The sequence below is a fragment of the Paramisgurnus dabryanus genome, chromosome 6, assembly GCF_030506205.2.
Source record: "Paramisgurnus dabryanus chromosome 6, PD_genome_1.1, whole genome shotgun sequence".
Classification (NCBI taxonomy): Eukaryota; Metazoa; Chordata; class Actinopteri; order Cypriniformes; family Cobitidae; genus Paramisgurnus; species Paramisgurnus dabryanus.
Genome location: NC_133342.1, coordinates 20373150 through 20392087, shown reverse-complemented (window position 1 = coordinate 20392087; position 18938 = coordinate 20373150). Strand labels below are relative to the sequence as shown.

The 18938-nt window shown below is 38.0% G+C and overlaps 4 protein-coding genes across 7 annotated transcripts; 1 reads left to right on the top strand and 3 right to left on the bottom strand.

The window, feature by feature from the left end:
• Positions 1–74: 74 nt before the first annotated feature.
• fam151a (family with sequence similarity 151 member A) lies at positions 75–5702 on the bottom strand. Its single transcript, XM_073814957.1, has 8 exons — positions 5157–5702; positions 4080–4229; positions 3427–3576; positions 3190–3349; positions 2833–3057; positions 1823–1959; positions 1614–1748; positions 75–1538 (listed from the first exon to the last, which is right to left on the bottom strand). Exons 1-8 carry the CDS (start codon positions 5338–5340, stop codon positions 880–882), a joined length of 1800 nt encoding a protein of 599 aa, XP_073671058.1. The 5' UTR covers positions 5341–5702; the 3' UTR covers positions 75–879.
• A 436-nt stretch (positions 5703–6138) lies between these two features.
• lrrc53 (leucine rich repeat containing 53) lies at positions 6139–11066 on the bottom strand. The gene is made up of 5 exons (XM_065275946.1): positions 10262–11066; positions 10051–10170; positions 9117–9935; positions 8460–8885; positions 6139–7581 (listed from the first exon to the last, which is right to left on the bottom strand). Exons 1-5 carry the CDS (start codon positions 10266–10268, stop codon positions 6167–6169), a joined length of 2787 nt encoding a protein of 928 aa, XP_065132018.1. The 5' UTR covers positions 10269–11066; the 3' UTR covers positions 6139–6166.
• A 1159-nt stretch (positions 11067–12225) lies between these two features.
• Positions 12226–14850, bottom strand: cryz (crystallin, zeta (quinone reductase)). Of its 4 annotated transcripts, none has more exons than XM_065275949.2 (9): positions 14769–14850; positions 14484–14621; positions 14253–14405; positions 13988–14151; positions 13564–13615; positions 13270–13419; positions 13040–13141; positions 12867–12962; positions 12226–12783 (listed from the first exon to the last, which is right to left on the bottom strand). In XM_065275949.2, the coding sequence occupies exons 2-9, from the start codon at positions 14589–14591 to the stop codon at positions 12622–12624; spliced, it is 987 nt and encodes a 328-aa protein (XP_065132021.1). In that variant the 5' UTR covers positions 14592–14621; positions 14769–14850; the 3' UTR covers positions 12226–12621. The 4 variants fall into 4 exon arrangements, with proteins under 4 accessions (XP_065132021.1, XP_073671186.1, XP_065132024.1 ...); XM_073815085.1 differs by having other exon boundaries at positions 14778–14796; XM_065275952.2 differs by lacking the exon at positions 14769–14850 and adding an exon at positions 14723–14741.
• A 186-nt stretch (positions 14851–15036) lies between these two features.
• Positions 15037–17860, top strand: tyw3 (tRNA-yW synthesizing protein 3 homolog (S. cerevisiae)). Its single transcript, XM_065275945.1, has 6 exons — positions 15037–15346; positions 15605–15685; positions 15760–15858; positions 16179–16250; positions 16347–16480; positions 16819–17860. Exons 1-6 carry the CDS (start codon positions 15176–15178, stop codon positions 17018–17020), a joined length of 759 nt encoding a protein of 252 aa, XP_065132017.1. The 5' UTR covers positions 15037–15175; the 3' UTR covers positions 17021–17860.
• The last annotated feature ends 1078 nt before the right edge of the window (positions 17861–18938 follow it).

Sequence of the window (18938 nt, the reverse complement as noted above, 5' to 3'; positions counted from 1 at the left end):
AGAGATGCATGATATTGTATATTTGTCGATATCTGATGTGCTCGTAAATAACCTCTAAGTCATTATCGGCCAATAACATTGACATGTCGATAATATTGTGCATCAGTAGGTATGGATCTAAATGATCAGTTTTTAAGCAAAAAATTATTAGACTTACGAAACAATATAATTTAAATATTAAACATCTATATACAGGTTTAGAGTTTTCAGATTTTATTTACAAATCTAGCTGTATGGACAATTTAAAGAGCACATCCATGCAAAATCTATTTTTACAAAGTTTGGACATAAACGTGTGTTGGCAGTGTGTGATTACATCAACCCTACAATGAAAAAAATCTACCTATTCATTTTTTATCCCCATGAAACCAAAGTCTCATTAAGACGTGCTGTTTTGATTCTCTTGTTAATGTGACATCACACAAACAAAGCCCCACCCATGGCCAATGACTGACTGGTTAATTTTACCCAAAATTTGTACCTTTCCTAAATGTTGTAGAGCTAATGCAGCTAAAGATACTTTTGTCTCAGATTGTACTCACAGGATCTGTTTTTAACCAAAATCGCTCACTTTCTGCCAGTAAATGAGTGAGGAGATGTAGCTCATTTGATTTAAAGGTACACATATGAAAGCAGCGTTTTTGCTCCAATCCAAATAGGGCCATTTTGGACATGCTATAACAAATGATCTGTGGGGTATTTTGAGTTGAAACTTCACAGACACATTTTAGGCACACCTGAGATTTAACATAACACCCTAGGCAAAACAGGTGCCCTTTAAGCCTTGTATTGTAATTACAAAACTATGTTAATACTATGGTATATTACTTCAATTGTTGTACTAAAAGCAGATATTTTTATGCTTTATTTTATAAATCTTTAGTTAGACAGCCTTGCAATATGTTTTCTGTATTGTTTAGGCATGTTGTAGTAGCTTCGCTGCCTGTTTCCTGCTCTTATAGACATTAAGGTTGTTGTCACAGTATTAAGATATCTTTTATCTGGCTGATGCTCTAGAGTAAGCGAAAATCGTGACTCGGCATGCACAAGACTCCTAAGTCCAGCCATAGACCTGTCTATGGCTTCAGCCTGCAGCTGCAATGAAACATCTTGCCAGGTCCCCTGGAAGAGCTTCACCATGTCATCCACCAGCCCTGATGTGTAGCCTTGATCGAGAACCTCTTTAGGCCAACCTGGAGCCAGAGTCGCATATGGGTAGATTTGATTGACAGATCTCAAGAACTCTTCTCCCGTCATGTAGCCTTGGATACGGAAGACTCCGTGGGCTACGTCCATGTTGATCCAGGTGGGGTGGTGGAGAACGTCCTTGTCATAGGCTTGTCGGAGGAGCTCCAGTGATGGGTTAAGCTGACTCTGGGACTTTATCCTTAAGTAGACTCCCCATGGCTTTTTGGAGGCAAGAATAATATCCAGGCAGTCCTGAAGAGGCAGCTCAGGTTGGGATCCCTGAATGACAGGAATATTTGTTTGGCCTGTGCTAGATATAACTGGAATCACAAGCATTCCTCCACTGCTGTCTGCAGAGAAATATTAGGCATTAAGATATACCAAATGTTTGTTAATATTTATGTGACTGCATGATAAAATGCTACCTCTGAGCAAAGATATCAGGGAATATTTGTCAGTCACAGTATCCCACTGAATGTTGAGACCATCACCGTTCACAGGCTTAAAATAGTCGACAATATCTCCACCTGGATAGAATCTTCTGGTTCTGTTACTCTTTTCTGAAACAAAAATAGGTCTGGGTTAATTCATATTCACAAAGGGTAATGTATGACACGACTGTATTATCACTCACCAACAGCTTCTTTGAACTGCGAGAGCACTGGCTCATAGATGTCATAGTAGATATGCTGAGGATTGGTGTTGTCTCTGATGAAGAGAAGATCGTTCACGCTCGGGTTCTCCTTACCTTGCCAGAGGGTTAAGCTGAACCTGATCATAACCAATGACAATGATTCAGAAGAAATTTTCTAATGTCACGAAATGAAAGTACACTCTTCCTCAACAAGTCACATGTATTTGAGGTATTCATGTCTGTAGCACAAACAGCGTGGGATGTGTTAGGTAGGGGGTTGACCAAACCCTTAACCATAGCAAGCACCACAAACTACTTTTAAAGGGACATTCCACTTTTTTTGAAAATATGCTTATTTTCTAGCTCCCACAGAGTTACAAATTTGATTTTTACAATTTTAGAATCCATTTAGCCAATCTTCTGGGCTGGCGGTACCACTTTTAATATAGCTTAGCATAATCCATTGAATCTGATTAGACCATTAGCATCATGCTCAAATTTTTTTTCAATATTTTTCCTATTTAAAACTTGACTCTTCTGTAGTTACATTGTGTACATTGTGTCGTACAAGCTGCAGCAGGCGCAAAGATATTACACAGCACCTGAAAATAGTTCCCTGCTATTGAAAGTTAACCAAGGGGACTATTTTCAGGTGCTGCGTAATATCTTTGCGCCTGCTGCAGCCATTGTACGACAGCAAAATCCTTGATTATTACGCCAGAATGAGAGTATAGTTCCTAGCCATATCGGCCTAGAAAATCACAACTTTTAATTTTCCGTCAGTCAAGTTTTAAATATGAAAAATATCAAAACTCTTTGGTCATTTTTGAGCGCAATGGTAATGTCCTAATCAGATTCAATGGATTATGCTAAGATTATGCTAAAAGTGGTACCACCAGACCCGGAGATCAGCTGAATGGATTCCAAAACGGTAAAAATCAAATGTTTAACTCTAGGGGAGCTGGAAAATGCGCATATTTTCAAAAAAGTGAAGTGTCCCTTTAAGTTACCTTGAAGACTGATTGAGTAGCCAGCTCAGGTGTGGCCACCCATTCTTGGCCATCAATGCATGAACAGGAAAAGTGATCTTCTGGGGGAGGTGTCTTATAGTAGAGTACATCTTCTCCACCATGCTGCGAGTGTATGACACATTTGGAAAGCTGGAGAGGTAAAGAACTGTCCATCCTGGAGAGATGGTGACATCAGGAAATTTCGTCTGAATGAGCCCTAAAAATCTTTTAATAAAAGTAAAAAAAAAAAAAACGCACTGTCACTAACTCAAATGCAATAAACATACCACAAAACAGTGTTTCAAGTAAGTGTTATCAAATAATAAATCAAATTCAATGGCAACTTCATGCTCTTACTCAGAAGCATTGATCACTGGCCAAAAGTTAGGGACGTTAGGACCGGGGAGAATATCTGCATTTATCCACACTGGCCGGTTGATTCCCGTCTGGTTTTTCACTCTCAGCAGCTCCAGTGATGGTTCCACAGCATTAATGCTCTTAAAGTCCAGTTTAATCCCTTAAAGAGAATGATTACGCAAGAGTTATTAAACTACTAGTGACATCAAACATGACCTAAGAGTCCATAATTTTTACCTTTCTCTGATTTGAGAACAGCATCCAGCCACTCTTCCAGAGTGTTGTCACTGTATACGTCTGGTGGATGAGCCATAATGGGAGTATTGGTTTCATTAGCTGTGTTATGACCTTGTACATTTACATCAGCCTCCAGGACCATAGTATCACCTGTAACGTAAACAGTTTATAGGCCATTTAACACGTAATTATGTAATAATACTCATATGGTGGTTTGTAATCAGAGCAGCTGTATTGTATGTAATTAAAAGTGACTGACTGAAGTTCAACATTGCGCTTTAGCAGTGGCGGCTCGTGACTGCTCATCTGGGGTGCGCAAATTCAAAATACGTGTTCGGAGTGTCAAGCGTGTTGCTCGTGTTTTTAAAATATGCGTTTGTTGCGTCATGTGAACCATGTGCATGGTGACCTGGCAAACGCGAGTGTCTCTTTCATCATAAACCCTTTAGACGCGTCTGCAGCTGGCACTTATTTAGGAGGATCACTCGACGCGCAGAACACATATTTTGAAATTACAAACCACACACATGATGGGCTACATACACGTTGTGACGAACTTCGCATCGAGCCCCCCTTAAAAAAGAAAACCGGCCGGCACTGAGCTTTAGTTCAAAATAAAACATAAACCTGTGTAAAATAGAGCTATTACTTACTGTTTAGGGCCTTTGTCATCTCAGATTTATTGTTGGCGGCGTGATACCAGGTTGCATACAGACCATCTTTCTCCTTAATCTTTCCAGTTTGCAGAAGAAATTCGAGCATATCTCCATTAGATGGGAAAGGATCCTTGGGGACTGAACTATCTGAGGTCATGCACAAACAGTATGCACAATTATACATTTCACCAAAAAAATCAGTATTTGAACGGTTTACACATTTAAATCTGAATAAAACAAACTTAATGAAAATCGCATGATCTTAATGTGTAGTTTTTTGCAAATTATAAATCAATGTCACATATATATATAGTGGCGCTTTCCCAGACAGGGCTTATCCTAGTCCCAGACTAAAATGTATGTTTGAGCTGTCTTAATTCAAAAACATGACATATCTTAAAGGGACACTCCACTTTTTTTTAAATATGCTAATTTTCCAGCTCCCCTAGAGTTACTGTTTTATTGAAAAAAAGTCCCCTTGGTAACTTTCAATAGCAGGGGATTATTTTCGGGCACTGCGTTATATCATTGTGCCTGCTGCAGCCATGTTACGGCAGCAAAGTCCTTGATTATTACTCCAGAATGAGAGTATAGTTCCTAGCCATATCGGCCTAGAAAAATCGCAACTTTTAATTTTCCATTGGTCTTACTTAGTACAGGATGGAACTACAGAAGAGTCAGGTTTTAAATAGGAAAAATATTGAAACTCTTTAGTTAGTTTAGCGCGATGCTAATGGTCTAATCAAATTCAATGGATTATGCTAAGCTATGCTAAAAGTGGTACCACCAGACCCGGAGATCAGCTAAATGTATTCCAAAACTGTAAAAATCAAATGTTTAACTCTAGGGGAGCTGGAAAATGAGCATATTTACAAACAAGTCGAGTGACATATCAGTGCCGTTGTTAGGTCTCATTATGCACACCAGTATTGTTTTTGTAAAAACTTTGCCCTAAAATATCTAATGCCTAGTCCTGGATTAATCTGGGAAACTGCTCCTTAATATATATTCCATGTCAAACCACAATGTAGTAACATGAATCAATAATGCAATAACAGTGAACAGGGTCCATACCTGAGTTTGTGGTCAGAATGATTAAGGGTATAGCAATGATGAGAAGAAGTACAATCAGACCAAACCCAACACATAACATTATAAACTGTTCTCTTGTAAAGATGCCCAGAATTGCTTTTGGCTCCTTTCCATCTCTTTCTTCATTCTCCTCTTTGTTGCTGTTCTTTTCTTCTTTATAATCCATTGTGTTGTAATATCAATGCAAGATCTCCTGAATGTTTGTTCTGTAAGTGTCAGATTGTTCTGCACCTGGCGTGCAATGTTATTAAGTGTGTTGTGTTATTTCCTGAAGTCTAATCATTGAGGACTTTCCATTGCCTTTTATCAACAGACCATAAAACGGTGTGAAATCGCATTGGCCGCACTTTGTATTCTTGCTGGAAACAACTGAACATGAAGCGGCTTTATTTTCTTTGTTAAATAAAGTGATCATTAACTGTGCGCATGCTGTAGAGAACAAACTTGCTTACGTGTAACAGATTTTAAATCCTTTTTTTTAATACAGGTACATTAAAATATATTTTTTCAAAAGAAAACTAAACATAAACTACTGTAAACTACATTGTAAAAAAATTCCGTAGAAATTTCAATGTTATTGCAGCTGGGTTGCCGGTAATTTACCGTAGATTTACATTTATGTTATTTACTGGCAAGAGTTTGTTCAAAGTTAAATAAATTTCAAATATTAACAAGTCTTTATCTTTACAGAATAAAACTATACAATAACCGCCTCATGCAAAGCATTCTGGGAACCAGAAATCATCATCAACCTTTTTCTGTTTTTTGGTCCAGATTTTGTTTCCCAGAATGTTTAGCTTGATGCTGTTTTTTAGTTTTACTCTGTAAAGATAAAGACTTGTAAATGTTTAATTTTCATTTAACTTTGAACAAAATGTTGCCAGAAAAAAACATAAATGTAAATCTACGGTAAATTACCGGCAACTCAGCTGCAATTTCTACGGAATTTTTTTACAGTCTAGGTGTGAAAATGTCTCTGTGCTACAGTGATGTTATCTGATTTTCTTATCTAGAGCTGTTTGAGGCCTAGATGATTTTTCAGGTAGAATGAGTCTTATCTTTCTCTTTGGTGACCCTTCAGCTGAAGAGACATATTCTTGGATAACAGGTGCCGGAGAGCTCATTTGGTCCAAGCTGCCAGTCTGATCATCAGTGTCCTGTGAAACAGCGGATTCACTCACAGGAAGGGCAGAACTTGGATTATTCAGCTGCGGAGTTTCGGCTGCATCTGTAGTGCTGCTATATTGACTGTTTAGTTGTGTTAAATTGGATGTTAGTGGGAGTATTGGTGGCACAGAGCTCTGCAGGCTTTGGCCTTCAGTGCTACAGCTAAGGAGAGTCTCTAACAAACAGTCAGTCAATAGCGATTCCCCCTCCATAGGAACAATATTTTCTGATTCATCTGGGGTAGCACTAGTTACAGTTTCTTTTGCAGCATCATCAATATCCTGAGATTCAAAACTTGAAATTTTGTTTTTATTTTTAGAGTGTTTTGCTTTATGGGAAGATGTGCTTTGTTTTTTTGAGGATGATGCATCTTCATCCTCCTCTTTTCTTGAGTCATCAATGTTCTCCTTTGATTTTCTGCTGGTCGTCTTTTTTCTAGATTTTTGCTTCTTGCTTCTCAGTTTTTCTTTTTTGTCTTCTTGATTCTCTTCATCACCAGACTTGGCGTGAACCCTGGTTTTTCGAAGAGGGTTCAAATTTAATTTAACCTTAAGTGTCTTCTTGTCTTGTGTTTTGGATTTGTGGGTTTTTAAATGCCCCTGCGTGCTACTTTTAGTCTTAACTGATTTACGGTCGCTTTTCTGCGCAGATGTCTTAGAGCCTTTTATCTTACTCTCCCCTTTGTGTCTGTCAATAGGCTTGGTGAAGACACGTTCCTCAGATCCTGATAGATCAAAAGTAACACTCCTTTGAGAGGCTAACTTAAATCCCGGCTCAGTGGATTGACTCTCACCACATTTCCCAGTGCTGGATCTATATCCCAAGACGTCTCTGTATAGCATAGCGTCATGCATTTTTTCTCCATTTTGAAGTCTGTTCTCAGAGTGATTTTGAAGCAGAAAGCTCTTGTTATTACTCGCAGCTTGCTTATATTCATAAGTCTGATGACAGTGCAGACAGCTGATGGTTCTGTATATTGGCTGAGCGCCACTGTCCTGAGCCTGGCGTTTTAACTGCGAGTTATGTCCACGAGTAACCAACTCATAGTGTATTTGGTCTGTGGGTCTAAATGGTCCTCTCTGGAGGGCTGAGAAATGATTACTGAGGGCCAGCTGTTGTATTTTGACAGCTGAGATGTCGTTTGAACCCCCACGACGTTGGGAAGAAATATCACGATTGCCTAAATTCTGGCTGCTCTGAATTTCGGACCCCCTCTCATTGAGTATTTGTACACTCTTGTCTGCGAATAAAAAGGATAATATTAAAATGAAGTATTATTCATGCCCATAGTAAATGAACACAGGTGCAGGATGAGTCACACAATTAAGTTAGTTTTTTTTAAAGGGATACTCCAGCGAAATATCAAAATTACCCCATGATTCACTCACCCTCAAGCAATCCTAGATACATGCCCATCATCTTTTAGACGAGCACATTTGCAGTTATTTTAGTAAATGTCCTTGCTCCTCTGAGTTTTATAATGGTAGAAAACAGAGATCAGGGAAAATTTTCTGAATTTAAACCCCAAAATAGTGCATTCATCCTTCACAGAGGTAATCCACATGGCTCCAAAGGTTAATAAAAGTCTTCTGCGGGTAATCAATGAGATTTTGTTAGCAAAATATCCATATTTAAAACTTTATTAACTGTAATAATTAGCTTTCCGTAACCATCTTGGACTCACGTGTTAGTCCAAGATAGCATAGTGAGGGTTCATTGCCATAAGTACATCGCACAGTTTATACATTTTTGAAAATGGATATTCTTCTTACAACATTGCATCAATTACCTGCAAAAGACCTTTATTAACCACTTGGCGCCATGTGGATTACTTCTGTGAAGAATGAATGTACTTTTTGGACTTCAAAGTCGAAGTTGTTCCCTGATCCCTGTTTTCTTCTATTATAAGCTTGGAAAAGCAAGGCCATTTACTAAAATAACATCAAATTGTCTAAAAGATGATGGACACATGTATCTCGGATTGCCTGAGGGTGAGTACATCATGGGGTAATTTTAATATATGACTTGAGTATCGCTTTAATTTCTTGTTTTGAGTTTATAACAACAGTTACACATTCCTAGGCATGTAACACTTTGAAAATTTGCTTGCTAGTTTACCATTGATCTTTTGTTGCAACACAGATTGTCGATCATTCCCTTTACACTGGTGACTAGCCGCATAAACTGGCCAATCATCATCTCTGTCATGTTGTCCATGTTGATTGGCTCTTTGCATGACAATCTCTCTTTTTTGCTTTCGTACCGCAAGAACTGTCGAGTTGCAATTGTGGCAGGTGAAATGATTGTCTAGTGTTTTTGGTCCTATGTGATAAAGGGAGTCTTCTCTGTCCTGGGAATTATGGGATTTAGTGTTGCTGTTGTACAGAGCATGGCTCATTTTTCCTTCAGAAAAATTCCACTGGTTTGATTCTGGGTCAGACGTTATCATTTCCCCAGCTTTATTTTCCTCCTGCACCAGTGTAGGTTTCTTATTGAGTTTATGGTATACAATGGCAATTATTCCCAGGGTAATCCCTACCCCACCTACAAATTGAACACAAAACTTTGGTTATTGGATAATGAATAAATATTTTTTACTCTAAAATCCAACTTATTTGAATCCATGGTTGGCGAAAATATGTGCAAACCTAAACGTTGGTTTAAATTAACCTAGAAAATGTCCATATTTGACCCAACCATCGGTTGAAACAATCCCACGTTATTTTAGTGTTAATATAATTATCAAAATAAAACTTCTGAATAAGATATACTCACCCAAAAATGAAAACACAATAGCGATAGCAACGCTTTGAACATATTGCTGAGGAGTGACATTACGTTTGGCTAAAACCTCCACTGTGATGTTTTTGTTTGGTGGGACACAGTTTGCCTCAGTCAGCTCTAGCACAGTCTGCACTGCTGGGTTATCTGTATTCACACACACCATGCGCTGCCCATTGTACAACACTTTGTCTGGACCCTGAATGTAGCTGTTGAGAAACGAAGCCAGTTCTTTCAACTCACATGTGCAGCTCCAGCGGTTCAAATCAAGGTTCAGCACAGAGAGCCATGAAAGATAGGAGAATGCATCCGGAGAATTTCGTAGATTGTTTCGGGACAGATCGAGGCTGCGAAGACGAGGTAGCCTTTGGAAAGTATTCCGATCTAAATATGTAATGAGGTTGTCGGACAAGTCCAAAGTTTCCAGGTTTCTCAGGTCGGAGTGGGTAAAGATGCTGGAGTTAAGGCTGGTGAGGAGGTTTCCATCCAACTGAAGGGTTTTTAAAGCTGAGGAATTTTGAAACCAGGAGCCATCGATGTACCTCAAATCATTGTTACCAAGCTGAAGAGTCTCCAGTCTGTGGAGCCATATGAATGTGGAGCTGTTCAGAGACTGGCTGGAGATGCGGTTGTGGTCCAGAGACAGTGTTGTAAGAAAAGCGAGTTTCTGAAACGCATTCCCCATTATGGTGGAAATGGCATTGTTACTGAGTGCCAGAACACTCATGTTGGATAAATCAATGAGGTCCATGTTGTCCACAGAGTTAATAAGTCCATCAGTAAGCATCAAAGCTTTAGTTGTGTTTGGTGCATCTGAAAATGGCAAAAATAAAGAGTTTACTCCATCTGAGACTAAAACTAAAAATGTATTCAAGATATTTTAGAATCTATATTTTTTATAATATCTTTTAACGTTTAACTTACTTACCAATGATTTTTAGGAGGTTATGGCAGATGATAACATCTTCAGAACAAACCACACAGGTAGAGGGGCATAGTACCGAGAGCTTTACTTGAGTGATTGTCACCATCAATATAATGTAGATACCTGATAGAAACCATTACAGTGGGCATTACGATTCTGTCACAAAATCAGCTAAATGGAAAATATTAAAGAATTAGCTATATGTGACACATACTTGTCATTGTTTGCCATTAAATTTGCATGGTGCTGTATTTGGACCTCCAAGAAAGCTTACGTGGTCCATGGTGTTCGATCAGCTTGGTAAACATCATCACTCAAACCTCAAAGACAAACATTACCATTTATTTATTTAGCAGATGCTTTTATCCAAAATGCCTAATAAGGGAGCATTTAATATTTTGCATTCAAAGAGTACAACAGTTCACTAGATTTGTTCCCAGTCAAGCTCTCCATCCCACATAACAGTTATTCTTTATGCAATGTTTTATTCTTGTTTTGGCAACTGCACCTGATGCTGTTCTCCTCTCACCTTTTGTTGCTTGGAGACACATGGCCAAACTAAATGAGGAAGGCATTGTTATAAAACATGCATGATCTTCCACCTGTTTTCCTCTGGGGAGGAGTTTGTGCTCCTTATGTTGTATATAGAGTGAGCTCGGCATATATTCTGTGGTTTTAACATGTACAATTTTCACTACACTGGAAAAAATGCAGCATTTTTAAACAATTTCAACTTGTTTGTATAAGTTATGCCAACTATTCACAGGTCAAAACTTAAAATAGTATGTTAAATGGACTTGCAAAACCAATATTTTAACATCATGCTGCATTTTGTTTTCGAGAAATCAACACTTAAAATGTACATTACCACTCACCCTCATGTATGTATGACTTACTTTCCTATGTAAAACACTAAATACGATGTTAAGCAGAATGTTATGTACACTTTCAAAAAGAAAGGTATTAAAGTTGTCACTGGGACCGTACCTTTTAAAAAATACACTTTTGCACCTAAAAGGTGCATAGTGGTACTTATATGTACCGCAAAGGTACTTATATGTACCAAAATGGTAAATATTAGGACCTTTTTAAAAGGTACGATCCCAGTGACAACTTTTGTACCTTTTTTCTGAGAGTGCACTGACAAACCCAGTCACCATTTGCTTTCATTTAATGGGAAACATCAGGATTTTTGGGAATTCTCCTCTAGTATTCTATGGAAGAAAGTCATAATGGCTTGGAATGTTTTATGTGTGAACAAATATAGATTTGGATTACTTGACCCTTTAAAGGGGACATATCATGAAAATCTGACTTTTTCCGTGCTATAATTGGGTCCACAGTGCTTCAATCAACCTAGAAAATGTGTAAAAGATCAACCTAGTAATAACTTAGTTTTGGTAAACCATTCTCTGCAAGGATGTGAAAAAATAGGTCATTGAAATTTGGCTCCCCTTGTGATGTCAGAAGGGGATAATACTGCCTCTTAATCTGCACTATCCAACCACCATACTGCCATTTAGTGCAGAGATCAACTCATTTGCATTTAACAAGAAAAATTGCACATTTTTGCTTACACCTACAAAGTGGAAATTTTAACATGCTATAATAAATTATCTGTATAGTATTTTGAGCTAGATCTTAAAAATGTCTTGTGAAATGTTTTCCAGTGACATACTATTCACAAAGCAAATACTTTAAACATAATATTACTATCTATGTGTGAAAACTTCAGATATATCTGAAGGTTTTGTAAAGCAAACTAACTAGAATTACATTCATCCAACACTCCAAACTTAGATTGTGTAAAACTAAACAAATGCTTAAGAATATATATTTCTAAATAGTCTGTGCTCATATTAAAACTATGCTAATAATATTAACCAGACATAATGATGACATGCACACGTTTTTCTTACCACACCCAATCGAGCACTGTCCATACGCTTGTTTCCAAAACTGACTGTTCATTTCAAAACTTCCTCCTCAAAATATTATTTTCTCACCGGCTCCACTGCCCTGCTCTCACACCGCATATCTTACAGCTACAATACGGCTGTGTTCAGTTACATGCAAACAGAGCATGCGTTGAGCCAGTGTGATACCTGATCTCAGAAATGCGGTACAGTGTCCAAAACTGATACCTGACAGGCAAGAACACACACAAGTTCAACTTACATTGTTTCATCTTTCACACTTTAAACGTCAAAAAAGCTGTAAAGGGACAAACAATTTTGCAGCTGAAGAAAGAAGAATAAATGCCATCAGCAGCCAAATAATTATAATATGCTGTATTGGTTATCTACAAGTTTAGATACTTTTAAAATGAAAATACTATTTGAGACGTATTAACTTCACGTATGAAGGAATTACATAGATTATACAAAAATAGGTGCATTAATGCCTTCAAAGATTAATTAGTGATTAAAATTTGTAAATAATAGGTTAAATCTCTATTACATTATTTTTACATCAAAAGTTCCTTCAAAATATTGTGTACATCAAAATTGTGTACGTCTGGCAGTTGATTCAAAGACTGACATTTGACGTTTCATTGTCACAGGCTGCATAATTTCACATGATCAGAATCATCTTTCCACTGGCTCCAGTGCTGCTGATGATGTCATCATGAGTCTGTGCAGCCCGATCAAGTGTATATTCTGGACCTACAGCTGGTTTCAACCAGCCTGCCTCTATTCCTGCAAAAAGTGATGCTGCACACTCCGATTTTTCTTCCTGTGGAAAAATAATGGCGGTGAATGTAAAACTATGAATTACTATGCATCGCTGGATCTATTACAAAATTTTACATAGTGTACCTTAGTTGCATAGAACAGAGCCATGCCAATGATGCTCGACTCCTTGGACATTGTGTCTCTGGGGTTAATCTCAATAGGACCTCTACAGCCGACAATCTGAAAGAAAGAGCATAATATGCTACAAAATACCTTTACTACTTTGAACAAAAAAAAAACATGCAGAAGACACTCACGATCACTCTTCCACCGAAATCAAGCATGTGTAGGTCATTGCTAAGGTTGACGTTGGACAACATCTCGATGATCACATTGACACCTTGATTGTTGGTAGCTTCCTAAAAACACAGACAACCAGTGATCTATTATGCAAACTTGACACACACGATATACACAAACCCAGTCAGGCTATTATATTGTATCTGACAAGCAAAACCTTCACATTAAAATAAAGGTCAATCAAAACCTTAATTTTTTCTAGGTAGTCTTTGTCTCTGTGGTTGAAAACAAGATGAGCTCCATTACTGAGGACCAGCTTCATCCCCTCTGGTGTCCCTGCTGTACCCAGCACCTTAAGTCCAAACGCTCGTGCAATCTGGCATGCTGCAATGCCCACCTATATGAACACATGCAAAATGCATGATTGGAGAAGCTGCAGAAAACTAGCTAAAGGTCACGGTGAAGCAAGTTCACATTTTCAAATCGTTATAAACTGGAAAAATTTGGATGCAAGGTATTTAAAGAATATCACATGTCCTACCCCACCACTTGCTCCGTGGATAAGAACAGTCTCTCCAGCTTTAGCATGAGCCCTGTTCAAAACAAAAGCAGATGGCCCACTGTTTATTTACCACTATATTATATACTCTGTACTATAATGTTACAGTAGCTATAGCTCCTTCAGTGTTCCTAAAACACTGTTTATTTACTTTTATAATATACTGTACTGTATATTCTACTATATATAGTGTTTCTTTAACAATGCAGCATGGCACTGGCTAATGCCAGATGTTTTTTATTTCTAAGAAATGGATGTGATAATAATGCATAACTTGACTGCAATTTTGTTAATTTGCATAAAAATTATGTCAAATGCAATTATAAATGATTAACAATAAAAATAATCAAGTCAGAGCATATCCTAATACAACAAATGAATGCAAAAGAAAATCACTATATCATACTTGTGAAATAATGCCCTGTATGCAGTGAAATATGGGATACCAATAGCTGCACCCTGTTTGAAATCAAGAGAATCTGGAAGTTTGTAAACAGTGTCCTCGGAGGCAACAGTATATTCGGCATATCCTCCTGTCACGGTGCCTGTGGTGAAGACTCGGTCACCTGCCTGAGAAAACACAAGTCATGTCAATCCATACAAAATAAACAAGCCACTATGGTCAGTGTGAAAGAGTTATAACAAACTGAAATAAAAAAAAATGACAGCACCCGTAGCAGGCGAACATCCTCCCCTACGGCTTCAATCACACCAGACACGTCTGATCCTGGAGTATAAGGCAAGCTGGGCTTTCTGGCATAAGATCCAGAGCGGATGTAAGTCTCCACTGGGTTCACCCCACATGCATGAACCCGAATCAGGACCTACAGCAGTAGAAACTATTTTTACATGGCACAAACAATGTAAAACTGATTATTGAGATCCAAAAGTTAAAACATTACCTGTTTCTGGCCAGGACTTGGCACAGGTAGGTCTAAGCATAGTTTTAAAACTGAAGGGGCTCCAAACTCTGACACCCTGATAGCTCTCATTAATTTTGATGCGGCCATGCTGGGCACTAACTGCTTTGGCTGCCTGCCCTGTAACGTTGGAAAACAAATACATTTGGACACATCAAAATCAGAGCTTTTTCATATTATTACTAATAATAGTAGACTTTAACGGTAAAACTAAACATTACGTTGCAGTCGGAACGAATACAACAAACTATAAATAAAGTACTTTACTCTGTTTACGTGCACAACAAATTATTACTGCTGCTGACTGAAGTCGTATTTCACTTCCATACGAAATGTGTTTTGGTAGTTTGCGGCCACCGTACACTCGGTCAAAAGGCATGTACGCGTTCATGCGACGCTGCGCAGACTGACAGGTTAATGACATAAAAGTACCGCGAGACTAATTCAAATGCCTTGCTTTTGAATCGCTCTCGCGATACTTTAGTGGCTTAGGACAATCGGTCTGCGCAAAACTACATGAAGTCGAACACGCCTACAACAAACAATCAGTATGAAACATGCGGCAGAGCAAAACTACCAGACAGACACACTTATGTACACATTCTGATTAAATAGCTTTATTCACAACAATATGCTATTATTCCAAAGCAACATCGAAACGTTATAAATCAAAGATGGACGGCGATACGTTTCAACAATGGAAAAATCAATGTCTTAATAAGTGTGATTTGAGTAAGAAGGGAAGTGTAGATGAAGATATTTCTCATATCGTAGCATATATTAACGGTCATGATCACTACTTTACCACAAGTTCATGCTCCGGAAGAATTATACTTTTTGATGCGGTAAGATATCCATCTGAGATGTATAACGTTACTAAGTTACATGGTTTGGTCCCTTTGACTGCCTTTTGTCAATAAAATGTGCACGTGTATGAATTTATATGTGTGTTCAAAGCCAATTGAAGTATACACAATTAAAATAATAGGGTTTATTAATTAATGCCATCAAATTTTTCCAAATTCTGACTGTTGTTGTTGTTTGTGTGGTTTGTGTGTATTGTGTGTGTGCACTGCCCTGTTAATCACGTGTTTTGATGAAAGGTGTCGGATTGCCCTGATGTGCAAAAGCAAAACTGTTCCTGGTTATTTGTTACCCACCAGAAATGCCTACAAGAACATCTGGTAAGAAACCTTTAAATTATATAACAGATGGGCATGAATGGATATTGATGGCTTGCACGGCACTTTTTAAACAGTTTGCAGGTTTGGGGAAGTCTGCTGGAGAAGCCACTTTTAAATTTGAGCCATTTGTCCTACATGTTCAGTGTAAGCACCTTGAAGATGCACAACTACTGGTGAGTGTCACATTTACTTAAAACAAAATTTTCACCCCTGGTTTCACAGACTAAGGCTGGTCCTAGACCAAGACACACACATGTCTCAACAGAAAATATTTTGCACTGAGAAATCTTAAAATATGCCAGTGCCATTAATTTGTCTCAGGATACACACCAGTAACATTTTTTTTTTTTATTATTATTTCAAAGGCATGTTTATAAAATATGCCTAAACATCTTCATTTAACTAATGCTAAGTCTTGTCTGTGAAACCAGGCCTAAGTGTAGGATGTTTATATGGGACAAAAATAAGATGGTTTCTGTGGGTTGCTCCTCAGCATACTGTTGCAATAAACTCTGGCTTCAGGAACTCCGGTATAACTGTGGGAAAGAAAGGAAAGATAATCATGGTAGGACATTTTAAACACTTATATTTTCTTGTGTTCTATGTTAAACGCATAAGTGATTTTTTTAATGGTCTTTTAATGGGATTTTGTTGTATGTAGGCAGTGCGCAGCACACATTGTCTCGAGGTTCCTCTCAGCCATAGAGGTAAAGTTCTTGTCAGTGATGAATACCTTGATTTCCTTGTTGGAGTTGCTAACCAGAAGATGGAGGAAAATCTGAAGAGAATAGAGAGGTATGTATAAGAAAGATAAAAAAGGTATGATGAGTATTATATGAAGTTTATTTAACTAAATTCAGGAGGAGCATGGTCATGTAAATCCAACCAATCAGTGCAAAGAGTCTATATATTGCCGTCCCACAACTCTGTCCCGTGACAGTTTTTGCAGCATCCCTCCTCCACCCTCTCAGCTGGTATATCTATTCCAGTTAAGCAGGGGGGAGTACTCTGGGTTCGGGCTAATCCGAGCTCAGAGCCCTCCCCTCGGACAGCAAGCCAAATATGTTTTATTTCATATATGATTTCATGTTAATGCGAACTCGTGAATATTTCGTCATATTTCTGTTTAACAGATTCAATGAGTGCTTAAAAGCTGCTTTGCAGCCTCAAGAAGAGAGTAGTTTGCAGGAGGTGGTGGACAAGAAACCGGTCTACAGACGCAGGAGAAAACGGATACAGGGCAGTTCAGAGACAGACTGTGACAGCCAAAGTGTCAAAGAAAAAACTGAAAGCAATCAAGAAGAAATTGACTTTGATCTAATGATGTTATCATAGGAAATCTTCCCTTTCATCATCTGATCATCATTCTTGGGCCAGACTTCCTTCACGGTGCACATTACTAAAACTTGTGTTTGATCAAACATCCATTAAGATTGAAGTTCTAGCCCATTTAAACATGTCCCACATTATTATTATTTTTTTTTTTGTGAAGACTGGAAGTAAACATTGGCAGCGAGTGCAGATTTCTAGTTTTTTATGATGAAATATGATCAAAACAGCCACAGAAAATTACTTCCTCTAATAACCTTTACATTTTTGATAAAAAAACACTTGTTGCTTTGTAAAAAGTGCTTTTTCATGTGTCTCATTATATCACATACTCTTGGTGAATCTGTTTCAGTTTAACATACCATAACATAAAATATTTCTTGCTTGTACAAAAGGAAAATGTTGTCCAGTGTTGCCTCTCACGTCAATATAGAAATAAACCACGTTATTCATGTCTGACAACCTATTTGTGAAAATTTGGTGTGGTTTGGAGCCCATTTCCTGTGGATTAGACTGCATTACTGTCTGGGCCTTGTCCTGAAACGGCTCATTTGATTGACTTGCCTCATTAACAATCCTGTCTCTGCCATGTGGATCTGCTTCATCCTGGTTCAAAATTCTCATTTTCAAAGATTTGTGTGCCCTTTTTAGTAAAGGCAGAAACTATAATGTACACATGATGTGTTTTTATGACATGTTCAAGAGGATTTTTAATACTGAAATGATGTAATTGTATGCATCAGTAAAGCAACTATTGCTTTAAGTTTTTGTTTATAATTTATGTTTTTAATTTTACTGTAAAATGTTCTTGTTTTGTTCTTTGATATGTACATAAAACTCCTAAGTACACAAGTCGATTGTGGTCATTTTTAGTTAGTGTAGAGCTGAATTATGTGTTTACGTTTTTCCAACTATGTTATGATTAAAAGCTGATATTCCAAAAATTAAAACATCCCTAGACACACATCAACTAGTCGGGTTAAAATACATTTGAAAGGCTTTTTTCCCAGAAAGACGAGAAATATGATGGTCTTGTTTGTGCTATGAGCTGTTGTCAGACTAATCTATGTGAAGGCATACAGCAGTACACCAGTAGATGGGGTAAATGCACTTTTTAAAACCGCAATAACTGCTTGAATGGGACGATGAAAGCTAAATGTCAGTGTGTTTTTGCAGGTCAATAATCGCTAGTATAGGCTTACATATAGCTTTATTCAATCTGACCCACTAAACTGAGAATAGAAGAATATTCAAACTTAAGTCACATTTAATAATGCGTTTCAACAAATAACTGAAATTCAAACCATAGTCTCAGAGTTTAAATATTTGTGGATGTTTTATTGTTTTAATATATTGGTTGACCATAATTAAATCAGTATGCATGAGTTACTGTGTCTAAACATAAGGAATTGAATGACTTGTCAATGGAGTGTAATAGTACGGAACTGTTAATATTTATGTTGTATCATTTTATTTTGAATAAGCATTTAATAAAAATATACCTGGGGCCAGTTTCGGACACGTGAGCCCATTGTCGTGCACTAGCCTACTATTGTTTCCTAAGCAGTTAACCACAAATGCACCTTTCGCCAACCAAATGACTTGTAATGTTAATCTTAAAATAACATCAATTAGCCAGCTGAAAGACTGAGGAGGGATGATTGGAAATCTTTAATAATTATTACACGACATTAGCGGTGAGGGGGAGGGAGGGGCGCTTGATTGGCAGGTGAAGTTGAAGGGGCATTAAAGTGAGTGAGAGGGTGTGCTGGCAGGGCACGAGGCCCGCCGCAATCAGGGCTGAATTGGGAGCTTTTGTGCTTGTGTGATTGTCAAGTGGCCCATTTGTGTCTCTGATTAGACCCGCTTGATTCCTCCGCCTCTCCTGCGCAATCACGCGGCCTCTTACTGTCACTGCAGAGCC

What these genes read in the sequence shown, in the direction of transcription:
- fam151a (XM_073814957.1), bottom strand. Translation starts at nt 5,340, where the DNA reads ATGGATTATAAAGAAGAAAAGAACAGCAACAAAGAGGAGAATGAAGAA. An exon ending in GATGACAAAGGCCCTAAACA is followed by an intron (nt 3,577 to 4,079) that starts GTAAGTAATAGC and finishes TTTACGTTACAG; the next exon opens with GTGATACTATGGTCCTGGAG. An exon ending in TGTTCTCAAATCAGAGAAAG is followed by an intron (nt 3,350 to 3,426) that starts GTAAAAATTATG and finishes ATTCTCTTTAAG; the next exon opens with GGATTAAACTGGACTTTAAG.
- lrrc53 (XM_065275946.1), bottom strand. An exon ending in TAACCTCCTAAAAATCATTG is followed by an intron (nt 9,936 to 10,050) that starts GTAAGTAAGTTA and finishes TGCCATTTTCAG; the next exon opens with ATGCACCAAACACAACTAAA. An exon ending in GTTGCAACAAAAGATCAATG is followed by an intron (nt 7,582 to 8,459) that starts GTAAACTAGCAA and finishes TTTTATTCGCAG; the next exon opens with ACAAGAGTGTACAAATACTC.
- cryz (XM_065275949.2), bottom strand. Translation starts at nt 14,591, where the DNA reads ATGGCCGCATCAAAATTAATGAGAGCTATCAGGGTGTCAGAGTTTGGA. An exon ending in TCCACGGAGCAAGTGGTGGG is followed by an intron (nt 13,420 to 13,563) that starts GTAGGACATGTG and finishes GTGTTCATATAG; the next exon opens with GTGGGCATTGCAGCATGCCA. An exon ending in CTCTGTTCTATGCAACTAAG is followed by an intron (nt 12,784 to 12,866) that starts GTACACTATGTA and finishes ATTTTTCCACAG; the next exon opens with GAAGAAAAATCGGAGTGTGC.
- tyw3 (XM_065275945.1), top strand. Translation starts at nt 15,176, where the DNA reads ATGGACGGCGATACGTTTCAACAATGGAAAAATCAATGTCTTAATAAG. An exon ending in GAATTATACTTTTTGATGCG is followed by an intron (nt 15,347 to 15,604) that starts GTAAGATATCCA and finishes TTTTGATGAAAG; the next exon opens with GTGTCGGATTGCCCTGATGT. An exon ending in AATGCCTACAAGAACATCTG is followed by an intron (nt 15,686 to 15,759) that starts GTAAGAAACCTT and finishes CTTTTTAAACAG; the next exon opens with TTTGCAGGTTTGGGGAAGTC.